General features: G+C 41.1%; 1 protein-coding gene across 2 annotated transcripts in view; it reads left to right on the forward strand.

Moving 5' to 3' along the window:
* Nucleotides 1-24,044, forward strand: part of flnba (filamin B a) — an 86,098-nt gene that overhangs the window by 37,184 nt on the left and 24,870 nt on the right. For both annotated transcript variants that reach the window (XM_084740300.1, XM_084740309.1), the window contains exons 4-18: nt 61-158; nt 3,560-3,707; nt 5,982-6,100; nt 6,271-6,345; nt 6,734-6,896; nt 7,548-7,748; nt 7,862-7,999; nt 9,572-9,698; nt 12,415-12,551; nt 13,206-13,399; nt 13,504-13,617; nt 13,978-14,121; nt 20,916-21,039; nt 23,170-23,330; nt 23,896-23,986. In XM_084740300.1, coding sequence (XP_084596426.1) covers nt 61-158; nt 3,560-3,707; nt 5,982-6,100; nt 6,271-6,345; nt 6,734-6,896; nt 7,548-7,748; nt 7,862-7,999; nt 9,572-9,698; nt 12,415-12,551; nt 13,206-13,399; nt 13,504-13,617; nt 13,978-14,121; nt 20,916-21,039; nt 23,170-23,330; nt 23,896-23,986 — 2,034 coding nt within the window. The remainder of the gene's footprint in view (nt 1-60; nt 159-3,559; nt 3,708-5,981; nt 6,101-6,270; nt 6,346-6,733; nt 6,897-7,547; nt 7,749-7,861; nt 8,000-9,571; nt 9,699-12,414; nt 12,552-13,205; nt 13,400-13,503; nt 13,618-13,977; nt 14,122-20,915; nt 21,040-23,169; nt 23,331-23,895; nt 23,987-24,044) is intronic.

The following is a 24,044-nucleotide window of genomic DNA, read 5'->3' on the forward strand; positions in this document are numbered from 1 at the left end:
TACTGTTGTGTGTCTGTAAGCAGTTGTGGTTGACGGTGTTGTTGTTTGTGTCGTTTGCAGGTTTGTGTCCAGACTGGGAGACCTGGGATCCAGTGAAACCAGTGGAGAATGCCACTGAAGCCATGCAGCTGGCTGACGACTGGCTGGGCATCCCACAGGTCAGACCTTTAACCTTTAACCTCTCTATACTTTTGATTTTCATCTTCAAAACTGACTTTGACAAGCTTGACAGAAAATATAAAAGCGAAGCAAATGTAGAAAAAACCAAATATAGATGTATACCAACTTTTATCAAACCTGTTAGCGTGCTGTGCTAATTAAAAAAACTTCAAAATAAAAGCCCTCCAGCCACCAAGTGCCTGAGTGCAAGAGAGGGAGGTGTCTCTGGGGGCTTTTACTGTAAAGCAGCTGCAGGGATGATTCACACATGTGTCGCGTCTGCTCGAACCTGGACTGCTAACAAAGCTAAAGTCTAATAGATTCAGGGTGCGGTGACACTTAAATGTTTTGTTTTGCATCTTATTTCATTACACAAGTATCCAACAAACATCACACTTCCTGTATTTTCTGTGTGTCATGATGCAGCCCAGTAGAGGCAGAACTGGCTCCGCTGTGATTTTTCTGCAGAGGTCAAAGTTCGTCCGCAGCATCTCCAACAGATGCCGCTTGGCTTCCTGATTGTTCACAGCAGAGGAAACTCGCTGAGGCCGAGCTCGTTTCTTTTACACACTTTTGTTTGAAGCCGAAAGGATGCAACCCGCAGATTTACGAGCTGAAAACAGAAATGTACTATAATGACTTATGTAACAAATGATTGTTCCAGGAAAATAATTAGCAAAATATTTACAGCACATAGGTGTTCTGTTGAATAATTGTATAGAGTGTCTTTTATCAAATGATAACAGTTAAACTGCAGATGTTTAAGCTCAATACAAAGAACACCGCCAAACTGTAATTTTGAGGATCTTTCATTCTGATGTCATTAATTATGAGTTGAATGTTCTTAGGGCTGCACCAAATACTTCAAAGCTTCGTTCATAATGTTTAATTTCTTCATAGCTGCAGATAAAGATTGGACCACTTTATAATATGTCACAAGTCGTTAGAAAGACAGAAAACACACGAATGAAAGGGAAAAAAATGCTAAGACTACTCTACCTTGTTTTTTTTGGTCATTTATGATCACCCTCTCTGTTCTCTTCTCCTTTTACACAACCGCAGCACACTTGTTAAGCTATAGAGAAGTCTTAAAAACTCTCGTGCAGGATTTTTTTTCAGCATTTTTCGCTCAGCACACAAGTGTTTCTTCTCAGCCAGAGCTTTTCACTAATGGACACAAGCCTTAAAGAAACAGTCAACCAAGTTATGATTACCCCCCCCCCCCACAACGACAGTTATAAAATATGATAAATGTGAGCATGGAAGTGAAAAAAGAAGCCCTGTTTTCATAGCAAGGGCGCTGCCGTATCGCCTGACCCTAGCTTGTGACGTCATGCTGGTGGTTCGCTCGGCTGCGCTCATACAGTAGAGTACAGATACAGTAGAAACAGTGAAAAATATAGAGACAGATGTCAACTAAGACAGAGACAGACGAGCCACGGGAGAGGAGAAGACAAATGGGAGACGGTCAGAAATTGATGAAAGAATGAATCACTTCATTCAAATTGTGGATTTTTGATTTTTGGTGACATTATAAATATTAGAACAGACATTTTGAACTCTATTCAAAAAGCTCGACATCAGCTTTGAATGTAAAACAAAAGGTGACATTCAGTACAGCCTGAGGTGTTTTTCTGTCATGGCCACATTACGTTATGCTCCGCTTCCTCTCCATCAGCTGACACCCACCACAGGAAGTCTCCTCCTGAAAAAACACAGAACTTACAAAGTTCACCGTCACACCCATGGACGCTAATTTAGGGCATCTTTGTTTGCTGGAAAACGTTAATTCCAGCTGACAATTATAGTGTTTTCCTTTTTTTAAAAAATGTGCTGAGCAGTGAAGTAGAGTCAGTTTGGGGGGGAAAAAAAAAACTGACACGAGCAGCAAGAAAAGAGCGCTGACTGTGAATGACACCGGTGTGACACAGAGTTCAGTGTCCTGGACTGAGGCAAGTTCATTCACAGCCACATTTCTTCCTAAAATCATCACTCATCATCGTTTTCCTCCACGTCACACCTCCTCTTTGTCCTCTGAGTTCAGCTCAGCCGCTTCAGCCTGTTGGCAGATTAACTGATGATGATTCACAGTCTGAGTCTTCACAGCTACTAAAAACACTTTAATTACACTCACTGCTTTTGTAAAAAAAAAACCATTAAGGGGTTTTATTGTCTATTTTTACCTTTTTTTGGCCATTATATACTGTGTGGTCACATTCTGCGTCTGTTTTTTAATGGTTTAAGCTCCTTAATTCCACTGAAAGGAAACCTTAATCCTACAGCAAACAGTGATATTTTAGACAAAAGCCTTCTTCCAGCTTTGTGGCAACAGTTTGGGGAAAACCCTTTCCTGCTTCAACATGACGATGCCCCCTTTACACAAAGCCCGGGCCATGAGTAAATATTTTTCCCAGTTTTGTGTGGAAGAACTTGACTCATGTGCACAGAGACCAGAGCTCAAACCCATCAATCAGCTTTAGGATGAACTGGAACACCGATAATGAGCCGGACCTGATCTCCCAGCCACCGGCGTCTGACCTCACTAATGCTCCTGTGGGAGAACATACCTACAGCCAGGTGGAGGCTGTTGAAGCAGAAGATGAATGTCCACCACCTGACAGATTAAACAAACCATCTCCATATTGTGACATTTGTTTTTTTTTTGCATAAATCAGAGATATTGGTCACCTTTATGCCTGTCTGTGGGTTTTATAAATATTTACCATTTAAAAAGTTTTAAAAAGAGCTACAAAGCTGCATTCAATTAATTTAAAAACACAGGGTTTTTAAAAAAATTTAACAAGGTTTATGTCCGACAGCGACGATATTTATCATCATTCGTCATAAAATGTCCCTGATACATTATCAGAAATTAATGAAACATGTTCAGTTGAAATACTCGCATCTTTGACAACAAAGTTACAGCCACAAAGTCCCCCTGTAAAATTTCTATTCTGGGCAAGAACAACTGTTTTTTTCACGTTAATTAGAGTTCAAATTAATGCAGAATTAGTAAGTATGTGTTTAGTCTGGAACTCAGACTTTTCAGAGCAGTGATCTTTTTGTTTCCAGGATGTCGGGATTTATTTGTTTTATATTTACAGACAACTGACAGTTATAAACAGCTGATTACTTTATGATGTTGCACTCATCTTGGTTCCTGCAGCCTCAGCTGCCTCGAGACCTGCCTCGAGTCGATGAAGGAGGGGGTGGGAGGTAACAACTCGCTTCAACCATAGATTGCTTATTAAATAGGATTTCAACCTATTTAATATCCAACTCATTTTTGCACCTGCTGTTAGAGGGATACATGTCATGGGAGACACAGTTTGGCAGAGTCTCTGACAGCAGACAGATCTCTAATGTGTGTGTGTGTGTGTGTGTGTGTGTGTGTGTGCAGGTGATCGCTCCAGAGGAGATCATTGACCCCAGCGTGGACGAACAGTCAGTGATGACCTACCTGTCTCAGTTCCCCAAAGCCAAACTGAAGCCAGGAGCTCCGCTCAAACCCAAACTCAACCCCAAGAAGGCCCGCGCATACGGACCAGGTACACACACACACACACACACACACACACACACACACACACACACACACACACACACACACACACACGAGGAGGTACAATGAAGAATGTTGACTTTGTATTAGATATGCAGTGATTCAGTTGCAGCAGCAGTGACTCAAGATACAAACAAAAATAAACGTTGAAAGTAACCAGGCGTTTTATGACTTCCTGTTTTTCACGTATCATTATATTGAGTCACATTTCTGCAGACTTTTTAGGCCATCTGTGTTGATTGAATAACACGAGAGCTTCTGTGTGTGTTGGGTAATGGGAACACTGGAAACACTGGTCTGCCTGACAATGTGAGGAAGTGAGCAGCTCGTAGTCTGAACAAAGGACCTCACTTATATCTGATACACACACACACACACACACACACACACACACACACACACACACACACACACATACACACACACACACACACACACACACACACACACACACACACAGATCGGTGAGCTCCACAATCATCCTCCAACTTTAAGTGTAACCCTGAGGAGTAAATACCTGGAAGTGGCTAAAGAGGCAGCAGGACACCACACACACACTCACACACACACACTTTAGATACTAACACACACTCACTGCTCTGGTTCTCTTCATTACATCCCAACATAAAGAACTCCGGCAGAGTTCTCCAACAGAATTTGAACTTGATTCAACTGTTGCTTCAGCAAAACGCAGCTTCATCAACGCTAGTCAAATATGTGCAAGCAAACATTCCTGTTGCAACAGTGTTGTTGACCTTGTGATCGTCAAGACAGAGGATGCAGTAACTGTGTCTGTGATAACTCTCTGGAGTTACAACAGATGATCTTGCAATGGGGTCACATCAGCTGTGACACAGGGTCAACATGTTGACATTCCAGCCCACGATTACTCAGTAGTCCACTACATTATTACATGAGTACTCAGTACTTATGGGTCTGATCACACCCGTCTTCAAACCCGGCCGTCATTTTGATCTTAACTACACACCTGGAAGGTTTCATGACTGCGTCTTGCACGGTTGTGATGCTATTTCAGTAACCAGATCAGAAACACAAGCACTCAAAACCTCTTCTGTGGTATTTCCTGCTACAGTAGGTGTTATGATGACGCACACAAACACAGACTCACAAGGAGAAAACAATACCAGCTCCATGCTGTTGCCACTAGTAATAAAATCCCTTCTTATAATATCGTAAACTGTTGTTTATTAAATTTACCGCCAGATAATCGATTTATTGGTGTGTGGGATTTTTTTTTTTGGTTCCTTTCCGCCTGTATGACGGTAAACTGAATATCTTTGGGTTATGGATTAAACGAGACATTTGAGGACATCAGCTTCTGCTTTGGGAAACACTGATCAACATTTTTCACCATTTTCTGACATTTTATAGACCAAACAACTATTAATCAATTAATTGAGAAAATAATCGACCAGTGAAACATATGAAAATAATCGTTAGTTGCAGGTCTATTTCAGTGACTGATGAACTAATAAATGTGTAACTCAAACTAGACTCAAAATCAATATTAATTCAATGACGTTTTATTTGGCTGTAACTACCATTTATTTTAATGATCAGTTAATCTTTGATCAATTGGTTAGTTGTTTTTGCCTTAAAATGTTCAGAAAGTGATAAAACGTGCCCATATCATTTTTTTTTCCAGAGCCCAATTAAAATTGTTTGTCCAAAAACCCAAAATATTCAGTCAACTATCATACATGACAAATAACAGAAGCAAATGATTATATTTCAACTGCTGCAACCTGCAAATGTTTGTCATTTTTGCACGAAAAGTGACTGAAACGACTGTTGAGTTATTAAAAGAGCTGCACATTGATTTTCTGTTAACCAACTAATTGATTAACAGACTGATTGTTTCACCTCTGGATGATTTGATTAAAAACATGGTGCTAAAGAAAGCTTACATAAATGCACTAAGGTTGAAAATACATTTAAACAGTACATAAAATATAGGAGTGTCACAACTTCAATATTAAATGAAAATGAAAGGCAGAAAATCAAGGCTGGATAGTCTAACAGTGTCCAGCCTGTTTGGGCTAAAAAAAAAAAAAGTGTTTAAATTGAAAAATTGAAACAAATCATGACCAAATCAAAAGTCAGACTGAATCGTGGGTTTGTAGAATCGTGACACCCTGATAAAAAGTTATATGCCGTATATGAAATAGATGATTGGTTGATAAAATGATGGATGAAGTGATTTTACCAGCCTGTGTCTGTTGACGTTCTTGTCTTGTAGGTATTGAACCGACGGGGAACAGGGTGATGCGTGCCGCCGTCTTCACAGTGGACACGTTCAGTGCCGGTCAGGGTCAGGTCACCGTCTACCTGGATCATCCGGACGGCACCAGAGAGGAAGTACGCGCCCAAACCCTCCTCTCCCTCCGTCCCATCCTTTACTATTCTGTCTTCATTAGAGACCTCAGTGTCTTCTCACTCGTCGAATGACTGACCTGATGTGATTCTGTATTTTATAGTCTCCATCTGGCACGACTAGTCTTAAATAAATCCTTTTCTGTGTTGATCAGCTGAAGGTGGAGCCAAATGAGGGCAAGAAGACGTTCAGCGTCACCTACATTCCTCAAGTCATTGGACCTCACAAGGTCAGCTTCATTACATTTTCTATAAACATGTAGTAATTAATAAAATAACTGGTTTCACTTTATTTTTCAGTACACAAATAAGTTATTTATTAGATACTATTAGATCATTTATTAGCCTATAATTAAACTTTATTACAGGTTAATTAAAACACATTTCACTTTAGTTTACAGTACAGTTCTGTCTAATAAGGGTCTAGTAATGAGTGTATATATATATGAGAATATATGACAGTATTTCTAGTTTTTTTTTAATTTGATACAGACTACAGCTTGTTACGTCTTATTAGCGAAGTGTGAACCAATAATTAAATATATTTGGGTGTGAATATCAGAAACGTTTCTTTTTCCTGCTTAGGCATCTGGATAATTATTGTTTTGTGTTTCCTAGGTGACGGTGTTGTTTGCAGGCCAGCAAATTCCCAAAAGTCCATTTGAGGTGCACGTGGACAAGGCGCTGGGCGACGCCTCCAAGGTCACGGTGAAAGGCCCGGGAGTCGAACCTGTGGGCAACGTCGCCAACAAACCCACGTACTTTGACATCTTCACCGCAGGTCAGAGAAATCGGAAACCTCACACTCAGAAACACTCAGATATATTTATTGGTACAGTCAAATCAGCCTCGAGTCCAATGGAAAGGTGTGGTCACTCAGCATGTCGCTCTCACAAACTGTAAACTGTCTTCTGTATAAGAGTGACACATTGTAGTGTAACACTTTACACAATCACAGTCTGTGACTCGCCTCACAACACCCACACCCAGCGTTTTCCATGTAAGCACACACACACACACACACACACACACGTTTTGTATTGTAGGCTCACCAGGTGCTAGCATTAGCAACGGAGCTAAGAAGGTGCAGCATGTAAGACGACTTTGTAGTTACCAGGAGTCACATGTATCCTCTTCTGGATGGCGACCTCCCTGCTCCTCTGTTTTTTTCCATTTCCAGAATCTATCAGCTAAAGCACGTTGGAATTAACATTTAAAGTCAGACTATGTAGCTTTTTGAAGAAGAGATAATTAGCCTTCCTCTTATAAATGATGAGTTGACTCCATAAGCAGTGAAAGCACCATTTCTCAACATGGGGTATAGTTTTCACCAGGTTCACTGTTTAAAAATGGAAGTTTTACTCCTTTCTGTTTCCTATAAAGTCGAATCCTGGCTCGTCAAAGTTTCCTCTTCCTTTCGTCTTCTCTGTAGGAGCCGGTACAGGAGATGTGACGGCCATGATCAGAGACCCTCAGGGCCGTCAGAACACCGTGGAGGTGATGATGGAGGATAAAGGCGACAGCACGTATCGCTGCACCTACCGGCCCACTCAGGCCGGCCCGCACACAGTCACCGTCACCTTCGGAGGGGTGGGGATCCCCAAGAGCCCCTTCGGTGTGGACGTGGGCCCCGGTGAGTTTGTTCAACCTCACAACATCGGATGAACGTTCAGATGAACTCAAGCTCAACTTGATCACACCCTAATACACATAATCACACCTTTATGTTTTTTGTTTTTTCTCCAGCCTGCATGCCGGGGGCGTGCAGGGCGACGGGTCGGGGTCTCCAGCCGTCAGGGATGAGGGTGAAACAGGTCGGTGACTTCAAGGTGGACACGAGAAACGCCGGCAGTGGAGACCTGAAGGTGGTCGTCAAAGGACCCAGTGAGTTCAGTTCACTCTGTAGAGGCTTGAGAGAGAAACAAAGTGGAACCAGAACTTCTGAGTTCTGTTCCTGAACTAAGGAAACCTCATTAAAAGTAACACTGATTCATGGGAGCTGTAGTTTTTTGCCATGCTAGCAACATGGCCTGAGGGCTGGCAGTGTTACGTCTGCGTGGTGTTACCTGCTGGTTTTCATTTCGGTGCTTGTTTTAACTAGTTAGAGCGTCCTGCTTGAGCAGCGCGACTCGTGTGTGTCAGGCGCTGCTCTCGCCACGCTTCATCTAGAGATTCAGAGGCTCGCCTATTTTTTCCTTGTGATCCAAAATACACATGAAAAATGATCTGTTGACTGTCATATTGACATTATATCAGCAACACGACACCTCATGACAGTTTAATGGTCTACATCTGTGCAGTATGTCACAGACATGAAAATATCAGGTACAGAGCAGTGTTTTATTCTTCCTCTCTTTTCTCTTCTCCCTCTGTCTATTCATCACTCCCCCCTCCAAAAAAATTTAACTTGCACAATAAACTAATGAAATCCCCATCAGCTATGCTTTACTTTTATTGCTAATTTTCAAATTTTAACATGCTAACATGCTAAATTAAGATGGTAAACACATCTTAACATCAACATTAATTGCTTTAGTGGATGCTAATTTGTATGCAAGTCAACTCCAGTAACACACTGAAAGAACAGTGAAATAAATACTAGATTAAAGACTGTCACTGAAACTCGTGGAACAGAAGCTAGCTCAGGTAAAACCAAGGTTAGTGGTTCTCTATTTCCACATTAACACCTGTTAATAACATGCAATCTGAATATGTTTCTTTATACTGAAATCTGATCATCAGGCCTGTCTGGTATTAATGAGAGACAGCAGGCGGCTGACGACATCTGGAGGCTACTGTTTGGTAGCTTTGCTAATTAGGTTAATGTCACTTATGCTGTAAACTGTTCTTGGCCAGAGGATGTGATATCTTTTCTGTAATTAGAAGAAAATAAATATAGTTTGAGAGGTTCCACTGAAAACTGATGGTGTAGTTGTATCTGAGTCGCTGAACTCAGTCTTTTGGCAAATGAACTGACTGATTTTTGTTGCCAACTATTTTAAGTGACAAAGGAAACAATATTAAACTTTAGGGCCAGTATTATTACTTACTTACTCTGCATGGATATGTTTCTGGGTTTTCTTGTTTATTTTATTTTACTCATGTTCTCTTGTTTATTTACTTTTTTGTAATGGTATCATCGTGTGAGGGGGGAGTCACAGTTGCAGGGTTTAGCGGCAGGTGTTGGGGGTGGGTTCACTGAGTCTGCTCTGGGTGATGGAAAAACAACATGTTTTTGTAGTAGGTATATTATTGTTGTCTCATTAATTATACATGTTTCCAATAAAAATACCAGGAACGCTCAGCGCCAGCGAAGAAGCTCTTAGGGCAGATGGCAGATAAGAGTGTTTTCCAAAATGTCTCAGTGTTCAGAACTCAGACTTAATTACTGATTACTCTGTTTGATAAGTTTGTGTGTCTGTGTGTGTGTCTGTGTGTGTGTGTGTGTGTGTTCAGAGGGCATCGAGGAGCCGGTGAAGCAGATCTCCAGTCAGGACGGTGTGTTCTCCTACGAGTATCATCCCAACAGTCCTGGCAAATACACAGTCTCCATCACCTGGGGAGGTCAGCACATCCCGAAGAGGTGAGCTGCACGCTGTGTGTGTGTGTGTGTGTGTGTGTGTGTGTGCGTGTGCGTGTGCGCGCTTTTTAAAGAATTACCTCAGCACATTACCTCATCTGATCTGAATGGTTGGATCCGCAGGGGAATGAAGACTTTGAGTCGGGGCCTCGTGTTCTCTTTGTCACCTCTCTGTAGGGCAGATTGAGTGTTTTGTTCTCTCAGTTTTAGTTTTAAAACTGGGACTTCCCCCAAAATTTCTGAGCCTCCAGCCAGATGGGAAAAGAAGCCAACTAAGGTGATGAGTAGCCAGACTTGGACAAAGCAATACATGGATCGCAAGTTTGTAGATGTGAGGGAAGTACCTGTGAAAACATAATTAAATGAACATTTCACAGAACAGCAGCGTCGGCTGCACCTGAACGCGTTTCGGTCATAATCCAGAACAGAGTCGTGTGCGGACGTCCTCACGGGTCAAACACGGTCAGAAAGTTCCCACAGTAAAGAAGCCTGTGGGGTGGAGTTTGAGGAGAAGTCCTTGAGCAGGTTTCTGTTTTATTTCATCCAGCACCTGACGTTTAGCTCACCGGCTAAAGTAACACACAGAAAACACTTTCTGTCACCTCTGATGTTTTTCCTCTGGACAGATGGAAAGAGAGACGGAGAAGGAGTAACTTTAACATCAGGCTGAAAAGCAGTGTGCTGCTGCCCTCTCTGGTTTCACCCCTGACCAGCATCACTGATGGGTGTGGTCGGGTCTGTTTTATTTATGTAGCCCAACATGACACATGCAATCTAACAACCTCTGGATTTGACCCTGAAGGGATCAGCTTTATTGATCCCTAGAAAAGCAATTCATTTGCAGCTTCCCCAGTCCAGACACAACTCCAGCACTCACAGGCAAAGATATGTCCGAGGCAACAGATCAATATACATGAAGCAATGCAAGAAACACTGAGCAGCAATAAATAAAGTACAACATTTTATTATAGTTGTCAGAACAGATTTAAAACTGTAATATGTAACATTTCTGTATTAAATTGTGTAAAAATGCCGGACCTATGCCATATATTTTGTTCCCAGGATGGTCAAACCAGAGAAATCCATAACATAACAACAGAGTGTGAAGGGAGCCAGAAAAAAAATGCTACTTCATGACATCATCAAACTGCGTCTTTTGTTAATCTTTTGATGTGAGAGAGACCCCAGAACAGCACAACATGTATATATTGTGCATCTTTAAAAACAGTAATAAAGTTAACAGTATTTATCACATGGCTTTGGTAAATACTCAATTCTGATTGGTTAATTATGACATTCTGAGGTCTGTTATTTCTGTATTACAGACCGTTGTTAGGATGAACAGACCGTTGCTATGGACACAATTCTGATGACAGACTTTCACTGTTGTGAAATGAAGCCACAAATTCATTTTAGAATTAATATTTTGTGTGACATAAATGTGTGCCAAACATATATTTTATGTATTTGCCACAATTCTGGCAAGTAAATGTTTTCTGATTCTTGTTCACCTGTAGTGTGCTTCATCAGGTCAGGGGGTCTGGACATATAAGACGTAGCTGTAGCCACTTACTGGTTTTGTGGACTACCGTTTTGAAGTTCTGTGCATTTATGTCCATCACTTTCTTGGTTTTCTGGAGGCGCAAGTACACGTTGAGACAGGGGAGTCGAGCTTTGGAGGTCGCCATGGCAGCAACTTGGTAGCCATGCCCTAAATTATACCCTGCTTTATCGTCCGTTTTACTTTAAGTGGGACTGTAATTTACCAAATGAACATCATGCTGAAGAGGACAAGAAGACTTGGAACTAAAGATTGAGACCATAAACTCATCAAGAAACATAAATCAAGTAAAAAGAAGAAGTAATGAAGAAGACTTGAAACTAGTGATTGACAACATCAGCTTTAGCATAGTTAGCTCCAGAGTGCTAAATGTTGCTTAATATCCACTCACACAATGGTACTAGTGTTTGGTGGTTTCTAGTCATAGTACATAAAAGGGGCTACTTCAATCACACAACTGGCAAGTAAATGTTTTTTGAGGTGGTTTATTTGTACTGTGCTCCGTTTGTAGTGACCAATATGATCCAATCAGATCAATATAAGTGGGTTTTACTGTATCATTTGTAGCAGTTGTTGCAGTCTGAGGAGTATTTTGGAAAAGCAAACAAAGACAAGACTGGATGTAAAAGGAAAAAAATAAAGGTCCTCTGTGTGTGTGCGTAATGAAGACAGTAAATCCCAACAGACAGGTTTATTTGGCGTGAAGGTAGTTTCCATCTACACACACACACACACACACACACACACACACACACACACACACACACACACACACGCTTACTTAGAGCCAGTAACTGCTGAAGATTGGATTACCGTTCTGTGAGGCAGGGAGGTTGTTGGTTTGTGTGTGTGTTGACAGCATAGTGGGTGATCTCATGCTGTTTGCAGTCACATAGCTCCCTCTGCACACACACACACACACACACACACACACACACACACACACACACACACACACACACACACACACACACACACACACACACACACATATATATATATGTTAAGTCACATACTGTTTTTCATACATATTTTGCAGCATGACCACACCAGCAGCCACAGAGTTGTGGATTATGTGATTTAACTCATTCTGACAGTTCTGCTCTCTCTCTCTCTCTCTCTCTCTCTCCCTCTCTCTCGCTTGCTCTCTGTTTTCAGTCCGTTCGAAGTGACGGTCGGTCGGGAGGCGGGGTCTCAGCAGATCAGGGCCTGGGGTCCTGGCCTGGAGGGAGGCATTGTGGGTAAACCTGCGGCCTTTGTAGTGGAGTCTGTCGGCACTGATGTCGGAGTGCTGGGTGAGTCTTTGATTTCCCTCTTTTCAAACCAGGTTTATTTTGGGATTATCAGTATTTACCACCATCAAACTGTGTTTCATTAGACCTTTATAGAAACTTCTCAGTTAGTGGTTGAATTAAAGAAGAAGTAGCCACTGTGGCATCACTCACTGGTTTGGGGGACTATTGTTTTGAAGCCTATGGCCGTTGCCGTCTTGGTTTTTTGGAGCCTGAAGTGGCCATATTTAGATGAGAGGGTTGAGCTGGGGAGGTCGCTGTGGTAGTCAGGTAGCCACGCCCTAAATTATACCCTGCTTTATTGTCTGTTTTATTCTAAATGGAACTATAATTTACTAAATGAACGTTATCCTGTGGAAGAAGATTTGAAACCAGTGATTAAGACTCATTAGGAATCTGTTTATTCAGGTAATAAATCAAGTGAGGAGTCGGGTTGTTTTGCCATAGATTTATATACAGTCAGACTCCTTTGTGCAGCCAGTGGAGTCGCCCCCTGCTGGCCATTAGAGAGAATGCAGGTTTCTGCGGTATCTGCAGTATTTTGGATCAAACAGCAGGTGAAAAAAAGTCAGTAAGCTTCCACAGTTACGTCATTGCCTGCAGTCACATTTGATTAAATTCTATCAAACAGTCTAATCAGACCTGCCGTGTCCTCAGGTTTTGCCATTGAGGGTCCTTCCCAGGCTAAAATCGAGTGCGAAGACCAGAACGACGGGTCATGCGACGTCCGCTACTGGCCGACGGAGCCGGGAGAATACGCCGTCCACGTCACCTGCGATGAGGAGGACATCGAACACAGCCCCTTCATGGCCTACATCGTCCCTGACAACGACGCCAATAACCCAGATAAGGTCAGTAGTGCTGTGAAACCATTTAAGTATATCTGGGTCCTGGTCCTGATCAGCTCGAGACATCTCTTCTAAATCATACTGGGTTTTTTTTTTTTCGGTTGTAGGTCCAGGCTTATGGACCGGGACTTGAGAAGACCGGCTGCCTGGTCAACCAACCTGCCGAGTTCACCGTCAGTGCTAAGGATGCTGGGAAAGGACCTCTGAAGATCATGGCTCAGGTAAGATGCATAAATCCTGTCCTACTCAGACATAATGAATGCATTCAGAGATGCTCATATTTGTGTCAGCTTTCTCTCTAAACTGCAGTTCAGTATTTTTGAAATAATACCAACAACTATACATGGAGCTTACAACCGACTGGTCTATTAAATGTCAAATTGCTATCCTAATTTCTTAAACCTCAAAACAAGCATTTGTATGCAGCCACACAAAAAGTCTCTGCATACCTGAACTGTCGGAAGGTGTAAGGACTTGTTACTACGCTGTTATTTAAGAGAGACGGTTTGCAGGAGTTCTTCTCATTGACTTTTGTGTCTGTTTCATGAAGCTTTGACCACCTTCTTCTGTCTCTTTGTCAGGACGCAGAGGGACTTCCTGTGGAGGTGAAAGTGAGGAGTAAAGGCGACGGGCTGTACGCCTGCTCTTATACGCCCAACTCCCCTCTCAAACACACCGTGGCCGTCGCCTGGGGAGGAGTCAGCATTCCCAACAGCCCGTTCAGGGTAAGCAGCCAAGCACAGCTCCCTGTCACAACAGGAAGTGATATCCTGCTCAAATCCACGGATCCCGTTAAGGTAGAAAGTGTGAAGGTTTTACAATCAGAACCTTTAGTTAAGGCAGAAACCATCAAACTTGTCCAATCAGAGCCAGAGGAAAGTTTTAAGATGCTTCAGAGCAAAAGTAAAGATGCGAAAAGTAAAACTAAGAAGCCTCTGATTATCATCACCACATACACTGAGGAGAGGTACATGAACCACACAAATGAAGTGATACATTAAACTTCAGATGAAGCCAAGCCAGCTGTTTTTCCCTGTTTTCACTTTTTATGCTAAGCTAGGCTAACCACACCGTGACTCCAGCTCCACACTTAAAGGTGCAATGTGTAAAATATGACCTGAATTTTAAAGTGTTAAAAAAAATTAATTAACATTATCTACATATTTTGAAGAAGTAGCAGTTCTGACTTTGTGCCACAGACGTGACAGACATGTATCTACTGAAGTTAGCATGCTAACCAGCTGGCCCCGGCCTATCCTGTTCAGTCTTTGAGTCTGTGTTTACTGAGAGGCTGCTGAGCCTGGTTCAGTTCCCTGTGGCGTAAACATCTTCTGGTGCGCCGAGCTGCAGGCCCACCCAGACTCAAGTCATAATAAGGCCACAAGCTGCGGGGCTAACCGAGCTAACAACAGCAAGCAGGCTAGCTACAGCCAAAGATAGTTACAGAAAAGAGTGAGCAACAGTTAGTGGTTTCTCTGGTGATCTGCTGCCCCCAGTTTGTTTGGTGTTGCCTTCAACAGGTGGCCATATTTTACACATTGCCCCTGTAAATCACAGACCTGAGATTAATATTGATATTTTTACTCTTTCTTATAACAACATGTGTGAAAGTGTGTACATCCAGACGTGGAGGTCGTTCTTCAAACAAACTAAAACTTTATCAAAACCAGAGCTTCTACCAGATCATAACTTGTTGTTTATCAGATGTGTAATAATAATTTGCTGGGCAGCAAACTGATAGACTGTTACCTAAAAATAGTCAGAAGCATCAGTGATGACATCAAAGACCAAGCCTGCAGTTTGCTGAGGAGTAAAACGTTCTCAGATTTTGTTGCCTCCATCACAGAGGGTTTGTCATGTGGCATGAAGCCATTAGCTGGACTGAGCTCAGGTTGGTTGGTTGTTATGTGCCAAAGTGTTTGTCATGCAAACTTGATTTTAATTTAAAAAAAATTTCTGATACTAAACTGACACTAAGATATAATTAACACCATGCATATGATTTGTTTTTGTTGTTGACTGAAGAAATATGACTGACAATCACTGATGTCCACTATATGATGAAAAATGAAGTTACAACTAACAAACTCTGTTGTGTTTTGATAAATTTCCACATCGTATATGTCGTACACTCATTAACCTCTGTCTGTGCACTGTAACAACCTTTGGTTTGTCTTTTACAACCTCACTTTGAACTTTACTAATTTTAGCTTTTTAAAAATGTAATTATTTAATCAAACTTGTTTTTATGTCAACTTTACTGAAGATAACTTGGTGACAGTATGCACTAACCGGTGTTTTCTGCACTGTAATGACTCTCCATGCACTGTAACTCACTTTGCTCTTTGTATTTTTTTAACACTTTTTGGTTGAGCTGCACCTGAACTTCACTAATCTGAACCTTTCTGATCCGGACCACAAACCAGTGAAGAGCTTTTCTAATGCAGTACCCGATCTGATACTTGTATTTACTTAAATGTTGATTAAATGTGTGTGATGCGCTGAAATAACAGCTGTAGATACTTTATCTCTTTATTAGATTGGGACAGCTGAAGAGAGACAGGAAAGAAAGCGGGGGGAGAGGAGGGATGGCATGCAGCAAGCAGGGCCGCTGTTGTAAGACTCAGTTGTGGTACATGGTGTGTGCGGTCCGCAAGATGAGCTGTCAGGGCACCTTATTTCCTCCAGCCGCCGCCTTGGGCAGTGTGCTTTAATCAGATGACAGACAAGTTTAATTTTGGCCTGTACAGATTTATTTAAATATTCCTGGAGTCGCCCCTTTACTGATCCATGAGACCACCTTCAGATGACTTTAAACACAGGCAGGATTCTAATTACACATAAAATATACAGAATTATGTAATGGATGTAAAAGATACTGATTGAACCACAGTGTTTGCCAAAGTAGTTAATTATTTTTCTCAGTTTAAGGAAACCCAGGCAAATTAAGGCATCTAAACCACTTTGAAAACATGTAAATTTTGGATTTAGAAAAGAAAAACACTTGACAGCGCACATGTTGTACAAAAAGAACAAGAACTAACATACAAAACTCATTGGTGGACCACAGGCCAACACCAGTTCTATTATATTGTTAAGATGCTAACTGGTTCTGGGATCATCTGACCGCCAAATCAAACATTATGGTGTGCCAACTTTGGACTGCAGGCAGCTCTGAGTTTGAGTGTTTAAATAAAAATTCCCAGCAGTGATAGCCATCTCGCCAACTAACACGATTATCTATTTCTGCTGGTGGGAAGCTGGTGAGGGATCACGCCCTTGTTTTGCGGCAGTAGCATTTCCTATTGGTCGATCAGGGCGCCCGCACAGAAGCGAGTGGGATCCGTGGTGATAAACCTGCCAACGATCACACCCTGCAGGTGAAGCTGGTTATAATGAGCGTGTGAAACACTGAGAATACAAACATTTAAGTTGTGAAGGACGAGAGGTTCAGATAAGTGAAGCTCAGCTGTTTTCTTCACAGCTTGTGGTTTTATCAAGTAAAAGTGTTCCTGTTGACTGAAAACCTTTTCACTTGACGTGTAACTCGTGAAGTAAAAGCATCATCTATTAGATTGGAATTTTACCAACCACAGAAACTTAAAATATCAAGTCAAACATGAATTTATGATGCTGACTCTCTTGAGCCAGATGTGCTGAGAGCTTTGGCCCCTGAGCGCCTCATCAGATCCTCATTTATAATGATTTCATTACGAGATTGAAAGAGGAGATGACAGAGAAAAGTCTCAGCTAAATGATAAAAAATGATGGGAGTGAAAAGGTTTTCTTCTCACAGTCGAGTTATGCACTAACCAGTCTTCTTTGCACTGTAACCACCTTTAATTTTGTTTTTCTAACCACAGTTTGAGGGATTTGTTTGCTTTGTTGTTACTACTGTCGGGTTTCTGACTTGTTTATCAGCTGTCTTCCCTTCTCGCAGTTGTTTTGAGATGTTTATAGAAGTTTTCACCCGCTGGGAAAGACGTCTCATGAGAAACTTTCAATGGGCCTCAGATATGCCTGGATATGTGTTTGTGTGCTGCTGAGGAATTTATGACGATGCCAGCAGGCTTCATCAGTCGGTGAAGGGATTTATTTACTTGTGTTGAGATGATGGCGGTACAAAGTCAAAAAAAATTAAAAAAAATTAAGATAGAAGAGGCTTTCGAGTGTTTGGATCTGGACACTGCTTCATTATATTTGTGCAAAGCTTTTCCTTGCATTCATAGTAAAAAAAACAGCATTCTTCAATAAAATGGTACCAGTATACTGATAGTTATTAGGCTTTGATGGGTCACAAGTATTCGCACTGGTTCATAAATCCTTTCAACTGGTTGAGGGCAGTTTGTACTTGTTTCAGAGTATAGTTCCAGGTTCAGTGCTGATGTCACTGTGATGATTCAGCAGGCTTGTTGTGAGCTGCAGCAGCCTGCAGGCCACCTGGCACCGACTGCACCTTTCTCCAACTTTGGTGTTCATACAGGAGATGGATAGAAAGTAAACAGTCACACCCAGCTCTCAGCGCTGCTGGGAACACGCAGCAGTGACACATTTTCATTGAAAATGAGAAGGTAAAGAAGCCAGTGTGAAAGAGCGGTTCATGATGGAAACTTGACCCAACCTGACGCGACCCTCGTCTGTCACTAATATCCACTGTGAGAAGGAAACGACACATAACTGCAGTGTGCGTGTTTGTTTAATTGTGTTGAAAATACAATACTTTGCTGACGTGGCTTGATTTAATGTTTAAAAGCAAAAAATTGTAAAGTTAATCATCCGTTTTGTTTGTAAGAATAAACACATCAGCCACATCCCCTGAAGCAGCCAAACAGACCCAGTGACACAAGAATTTAATGACATTTTCAGACCAAAATCGATGAACTGCAGCAGAACTACAGTTACTGATTTGACTTAACTGAGGTAAAGTAAATCAGCAGTGAGGTTTTGTTCAAGTTCGGTGACTTTAACATGTGAATTTGTGCTGTTAAAAGAGGCATTGACTGCACTCAGTTGCCAGACAAGGATCGAGGGTACAAACACGTCTCAACAACAACAAGATAATTTAGCTTTTGTGCTGACAGAACAATACATGGTGAAGAGGGCTTGGCAGGCTGTTGCAGCTGGCTAGCATTAGCATGTTAGTTGCCAATAGTCCACACAAGTAGCCACTACACAAACCATCAATAGGAACATCCATGGATGGTTTGAATCCTCTGCAAAGTTGCCCTTGAGATTTAAGTGAGATTTATGCAAATGGAAGCTCCTCGCCTTTATTTTTTAATGTTAAAAACAAACCTGGAAGACAGCTGGTAAACATGTTTTTGTTTGAGTAAATGTGTAACATGTTGACTGAAACTCACATTAATCAGCTGTACTAAAGTCCAAAGTCATTTATATTCACTTAAATCACTAATCAACTTAGACTGGTTTCAAAATAAATTCTGATATTTCATTTAAATGTTTTACTGTGTTGTTTGGTTCATTTGCTTTAAACTTTGCTGACTTTCATAACCTTGATTTTTTTTTAAATTCTTTTAATTTTAATTTTAGTGAGTTATTTCAGGTGTCAGTATGTTATATTAACTTTACAGGACCAACCAGAAATGATTTTATATTTCTCAATAGAATTTTAGCTGTAGCGTTAAAATAGAAATGGTATTGAAACTTGTTTGAAGTTTGGCAAAAATGAAAATGCAGAAGTAGATGCAACTGAACTGTAACTGAGAATTATTCTTGTGACTTTGAGAGAAATATCAACGACTCTAATGTTCACCAGAATCTCACAGCACAAAAGAGACAGTTGACTTTGACTAAACACACATCACACCAACAATAAATACACTGCATGTCTATATAAAAAAGAGCTGTAGTAGCTGTGTGTGTAAACAAAATGATAATTACATATTATTTTGTTATACCAAAGGAAAAAAACATACAGTTTTAAACAGTGTTTGTGGCTGTTTAACACATGAAAATTGTGTAAAACTCCACACAGCAGGATTTGTCAGTACTTCAAGTCCCTAGTTTTTAAACCTTTAACCTTTTGCTGCTCTGCACTGTAGCCAACGTGCTGTAAAACATGCTTGAGCAGCTATAAAAGACAAAATTGGACTACATTCTTTTAAAATTGATAAAACGCTGGTGATGTTTTTAGTATGTCTGATTTATTATGTACTTGGCCAGTCTTACAAACTGTTATTTTAGGAGTAAAACCCTGTGGCAGGGTAGATTGTAGACATTTCTCTTCAAATAAAATTGTTCTGTCAGTTTATTATTGCCGCCTCTGAAGCTGCACCTGGAAGGCCGGCTAACATAGCACAGCTTATTCTCTCTGCTGGAGTAGAAACTCAAGAGAAATCTGGTCACTTGAACACAATGTCGTTTCATAAGTTTTTGAACAAGACTAGCCTCCCACATTTTTAAATACATGTCATATTTCCTCAAATGAAAGCAGTGTCTCAGATAATGGCAGGGAGTTTGGTCAACACGAACAAATATAGGAAGGCCATAAGATAAAATAAGGCGGTTTACTCCCTGGCAGCTGTCATATTATGTGCATGCCAGCGCGCGCATGTTTGTTAATAAAAGTCTTCTTGGGAATAAAGGAGTTCTCTCAACTGAAATGGCAGAGGACATTTAATTTTGAAACGGATACAGAAATTGTTGAGTTTGTATTAACAGTGTAATGCAGAAAGTTTAGCAGGACACACAGGAGCGGATCAAAACTAGACTTTGGAAAAATATGACCAGTTATACTTATCAAACATGAGGATTTAGAAATAAAGGCCTGCCTTTAATACAGGCCTCCTTCAAATAGAGGCCTGGTAATTTCTGCAGATGAGGTTAATAAAGGCTCCTGTCAGTATTTCAGGAAATATGGCACCTCAAGTTCGGATGTACACATTATTTTCATACATTTAGGAACACTGGTGAATTGTACAATGTTAAATTTTCCAAGTATCTTAAGCTGGTACCATTTTCAAGAGCTCCTAGAGACACAATACTTAATTCTTGACATGTCTTTGTGTTTCCATCCAAGTACAGGACCCCTAAATCAATTAGAAAAAAAAAACTTTTATAGCAGCTATTATCAAGATTAATGTGCAATGATTGTTCAGATGGTTGTGCAGACAGCATTTCTATTTCAAATTTCACCATTCTTCCTGCTATCTATTCTCCATTCTTACCCTCAAGTACAATGACATGTCAGGTCTATGGAGTGAAGTCAAGTCATATGAGATACAATGTAACAAAAAAACAAGGCTTTTATTTGACTACTAGTTTTATTCAAGGAAAAACAGTAATATAGTAAGGAAGTAATATGTAAAGACTGAAAAGTTGTGGATCCAGGACGGAGCCAGGCGGGACTCCATATATAGTGTTCATACTTTCTAATGACAAGAGTGCAGAAACCTGATTAACTGCTGCTGTGTTTTAAACATTACCAGATCAGATCGGGGGAAATAATGTTAAATAATGTTTTTTAAAGGAAAATAAGTGATGTAATTTCCTGTTGCAGGTGGGTGTGGGTAAAGGCAGCCACCCCAACATGGTGAAGGTGTTCGGTCCCGGAGTGGAGAGAACCGGACTAAAGGCTAACGAGCCCACACACTTCACTGTGGACTGTTCAGGAGCTGGAGACGGTAAGAAAGACCCAAACACACACACACACACACACACACACACACACACACACACACACACACACACACACACACACACAGAGTAATAATCAAGACAGGAAATCCCCACAGACTGTTTTATTTGGTGTGACAGCAGTTTCCATGTGTCAGAACAACACACACCTAAGACATCTACACATTCTACACAAACATCTACCTTTATATTGTCTGCGAGTGATTCTAAGACACACACACACACACACACACGCACACACACACACACACACACACACACACACACACACACACACACACACACACCCTGGTATGTCCTGGCGATGATCTCAAGGCAGAAACATCTTGACAGGAAATTCATCACTCTGACCTTCCTGAGCAGAGCAACACACACACACACACACACACACACACACACACACACACACACACACACACACACACACACACACACACACACACACACACACACACACACACACGATCACGCTTCATCATCTACCTGCACAAACCAGGAACAAAAATGCATTAAACAGAAACTCAACTTTGTAGCTTGTGCACGTTTCCCTCACATGTTAAAGAAAAGCCCTCTCAATCATCACCCATGAGCCACCAGTGTGTGTGGCGGCGCCTGCATCCACAGGGTCATTATTCGAGTCCTAGCTTTTATTTGACGATTGATTTTTATTTCAGAAAATATGGTAATATAGTGAGTGAGTATATATATATATATATATGAAAAACTACTGAAAAGTAGTGGATCCAGGACAGAGCCCTGTGGCACTCACTGTTTGTAATGATAAGGATACCAAAACTTGATTTATCTGCTGTGTTGTTTTAAACATTAAAGCAGTGCTTCCCAAACTTTTTCCAACACGTATCACCTCCAAAAATATTGAGCTCTCCGAGTACCACTTTAATGTTTGGTGTTTGCTGGTTTAGTGAACACTGTGAATGCTACGTTCTTGATCTTGACTTCATAGCAGACTGATATTGAGCCATTTCAGTGATGACATATTTTATGTGTTGTCAATAGAAGATAGTATTATACATTTTTAAATAAATTTATTTCAATTTTAAAAAATATTTCTGACATTCCTTCGTGTACCACCAGTGATACATGTACCACAGTTTGAGAATCTAGGCATTAAAGGACCAGGATTTATTGAGAAAATAAGAAGGTACGGGCGGACGGCAGGATGCAGGCGCCGCCACACACACTGGTGGCTCATGGGTGATGATTGAGAGGGATTATTTTTGTGTGGCTCAGTGCGTTGTTCTTTTGGCGTAGCATAGTTTGCCTTGAAAGGATTGACATCTAACAAGCTAAATGGAAAAATATTGCGTTATCTGAAGTATTTCTTTCCCGTCTTGTATTGGATTTTGCTGCCATGTGCAGGACAGTTTATCGTTTTTATGATGATGTACTCTATGAACACACCTGTCTGCGTTACACTTTTTTTGTGCTGTCCGCTCCTCCTGGGCAAACAAACTATGGCTGAACAGGGGAAGCCTGAAGAGACAGAGAGAGAGAGAGAGAGAGAGGAGTTTTTAGATTGTCAACGGTTGAAGAATGTGACCTGTTTCTGTTGTCTGACATAGTTTCTGTCTTCGTTCCTCTCATACAATGAATTCCTGTGTTGAGACTGACAGCTCAGTTCTGCCGCGGGGTTTGTTCTGCATGGTTAGTTCATTGTTTACATTAGAGTCTGTGACGGCGCGACGTCCCCAGAGCAAAGAGTTTGTCCCATTAATTAATAAACTGATTCAGCAGCAGAAAACAAAAATGCTATAGTGCCCCCTTGTGGCAATTAGTGTCAGGTGGTTTGAGACACAACACACACATCCAGCTCCAGTCAGTTTTATGGTCACCTTGGTTTCTAAGGAAGTTTGTAAAAAAGGTTTTATATCTCAGACTGGTTGGCTGGTTTTTGCTGTTGTTGTGTTGGATGTTGTGTCTTGTACAGTTTTGTTCTGGTTTATCCTGAGATTATAAATTTCTATTGTTGTCATAGTAACAGTAGTAGTCAGATACCCTCTAATTCATAAATCAAATGATCTCTCTGAAATATGAACATCCTCATTTCCGACACTGAAGTCTGAAGCTGCATTTTGTGTGTTTGTGTGTTCATTCAGGTGACGTCAGCGTGGGCATTAAGTGTGATGCCAACATGGTCGGTGACAAAGAGGCTGACGTGGACTTTGACATCATCCCCAACGCCAACGACACGTTCACTGTCAAATACGTTCCTCCTGCGGCTGGAAGACTCACCGTCAAAGTCCTGTTTACTGACAAGGTACAACCACACACACACACACACACACACAGTTTTTAATCTCTGGATAGATCTGTGAGGATGCTGGGGGTCTGTTATGATGAATTTCACTGTCAATTCAGACACAGATTTAATCATTTTGGGGTTAAATTAAAACTGGAACAACAACAATGCCTCCTAACATATGACCTTATCATTGCAGAAAAGGTTATTTTATTATTGGGGGAAAAAGAAAGGCTTCCAACACTGAAACACTGACTCACAGAAGTGATGGACACACTTCACTTTGAGAGAATTTGATTTATCATTAAAGAAAACAGACAAATTTGGCAACCATTCATTGTTAATTTCCCAGAAGGAACCAAATGTTAAAGGCAGTGCAGTGTTGGTGTGGAGAAGAGGTAGATAAGGGGAAAATCTGAGGTCGGTTATGTGTTTGAGGTCTCATGTTTGTCTTTTTTTTCCTATGTTTTTGACATTATGTTTATATGCAAAAGAAGCATGGCTGTACCACATTTTATTATGTTTCAAAATATTGCTTCTCAGTAAAAATGTTTGAAATGATTTTGTGAATTTTCCCACACAGGAAGTTCCACAGAGCCCCTTTCTCGTTAAAGTGGATCCTTCCCATGATGCATCGAAGGTCAAAGCAGAAGGTCCTGGACTGGCTCGCACTGGTGAGACACACACGTGCACGCACAGTCAGGATGACCTAATGACCAGTTTCCAAAAATG

This window comes from Lutjanus erythropterus, chromosome 2, assembly GCF_056507025.1.
Source record: "Lutjanus erythropterus isolate fLutEry1 chromosome 2, fLutEry1.hap2, whole genome shotgun sequence".
Lineage (NCBI taxonomy): Eukaryota > Metazoa > Chordata > Actinopteri > Lutjaniformes > Lutjanidae > Lutjanus > Lutjanus erythropterus.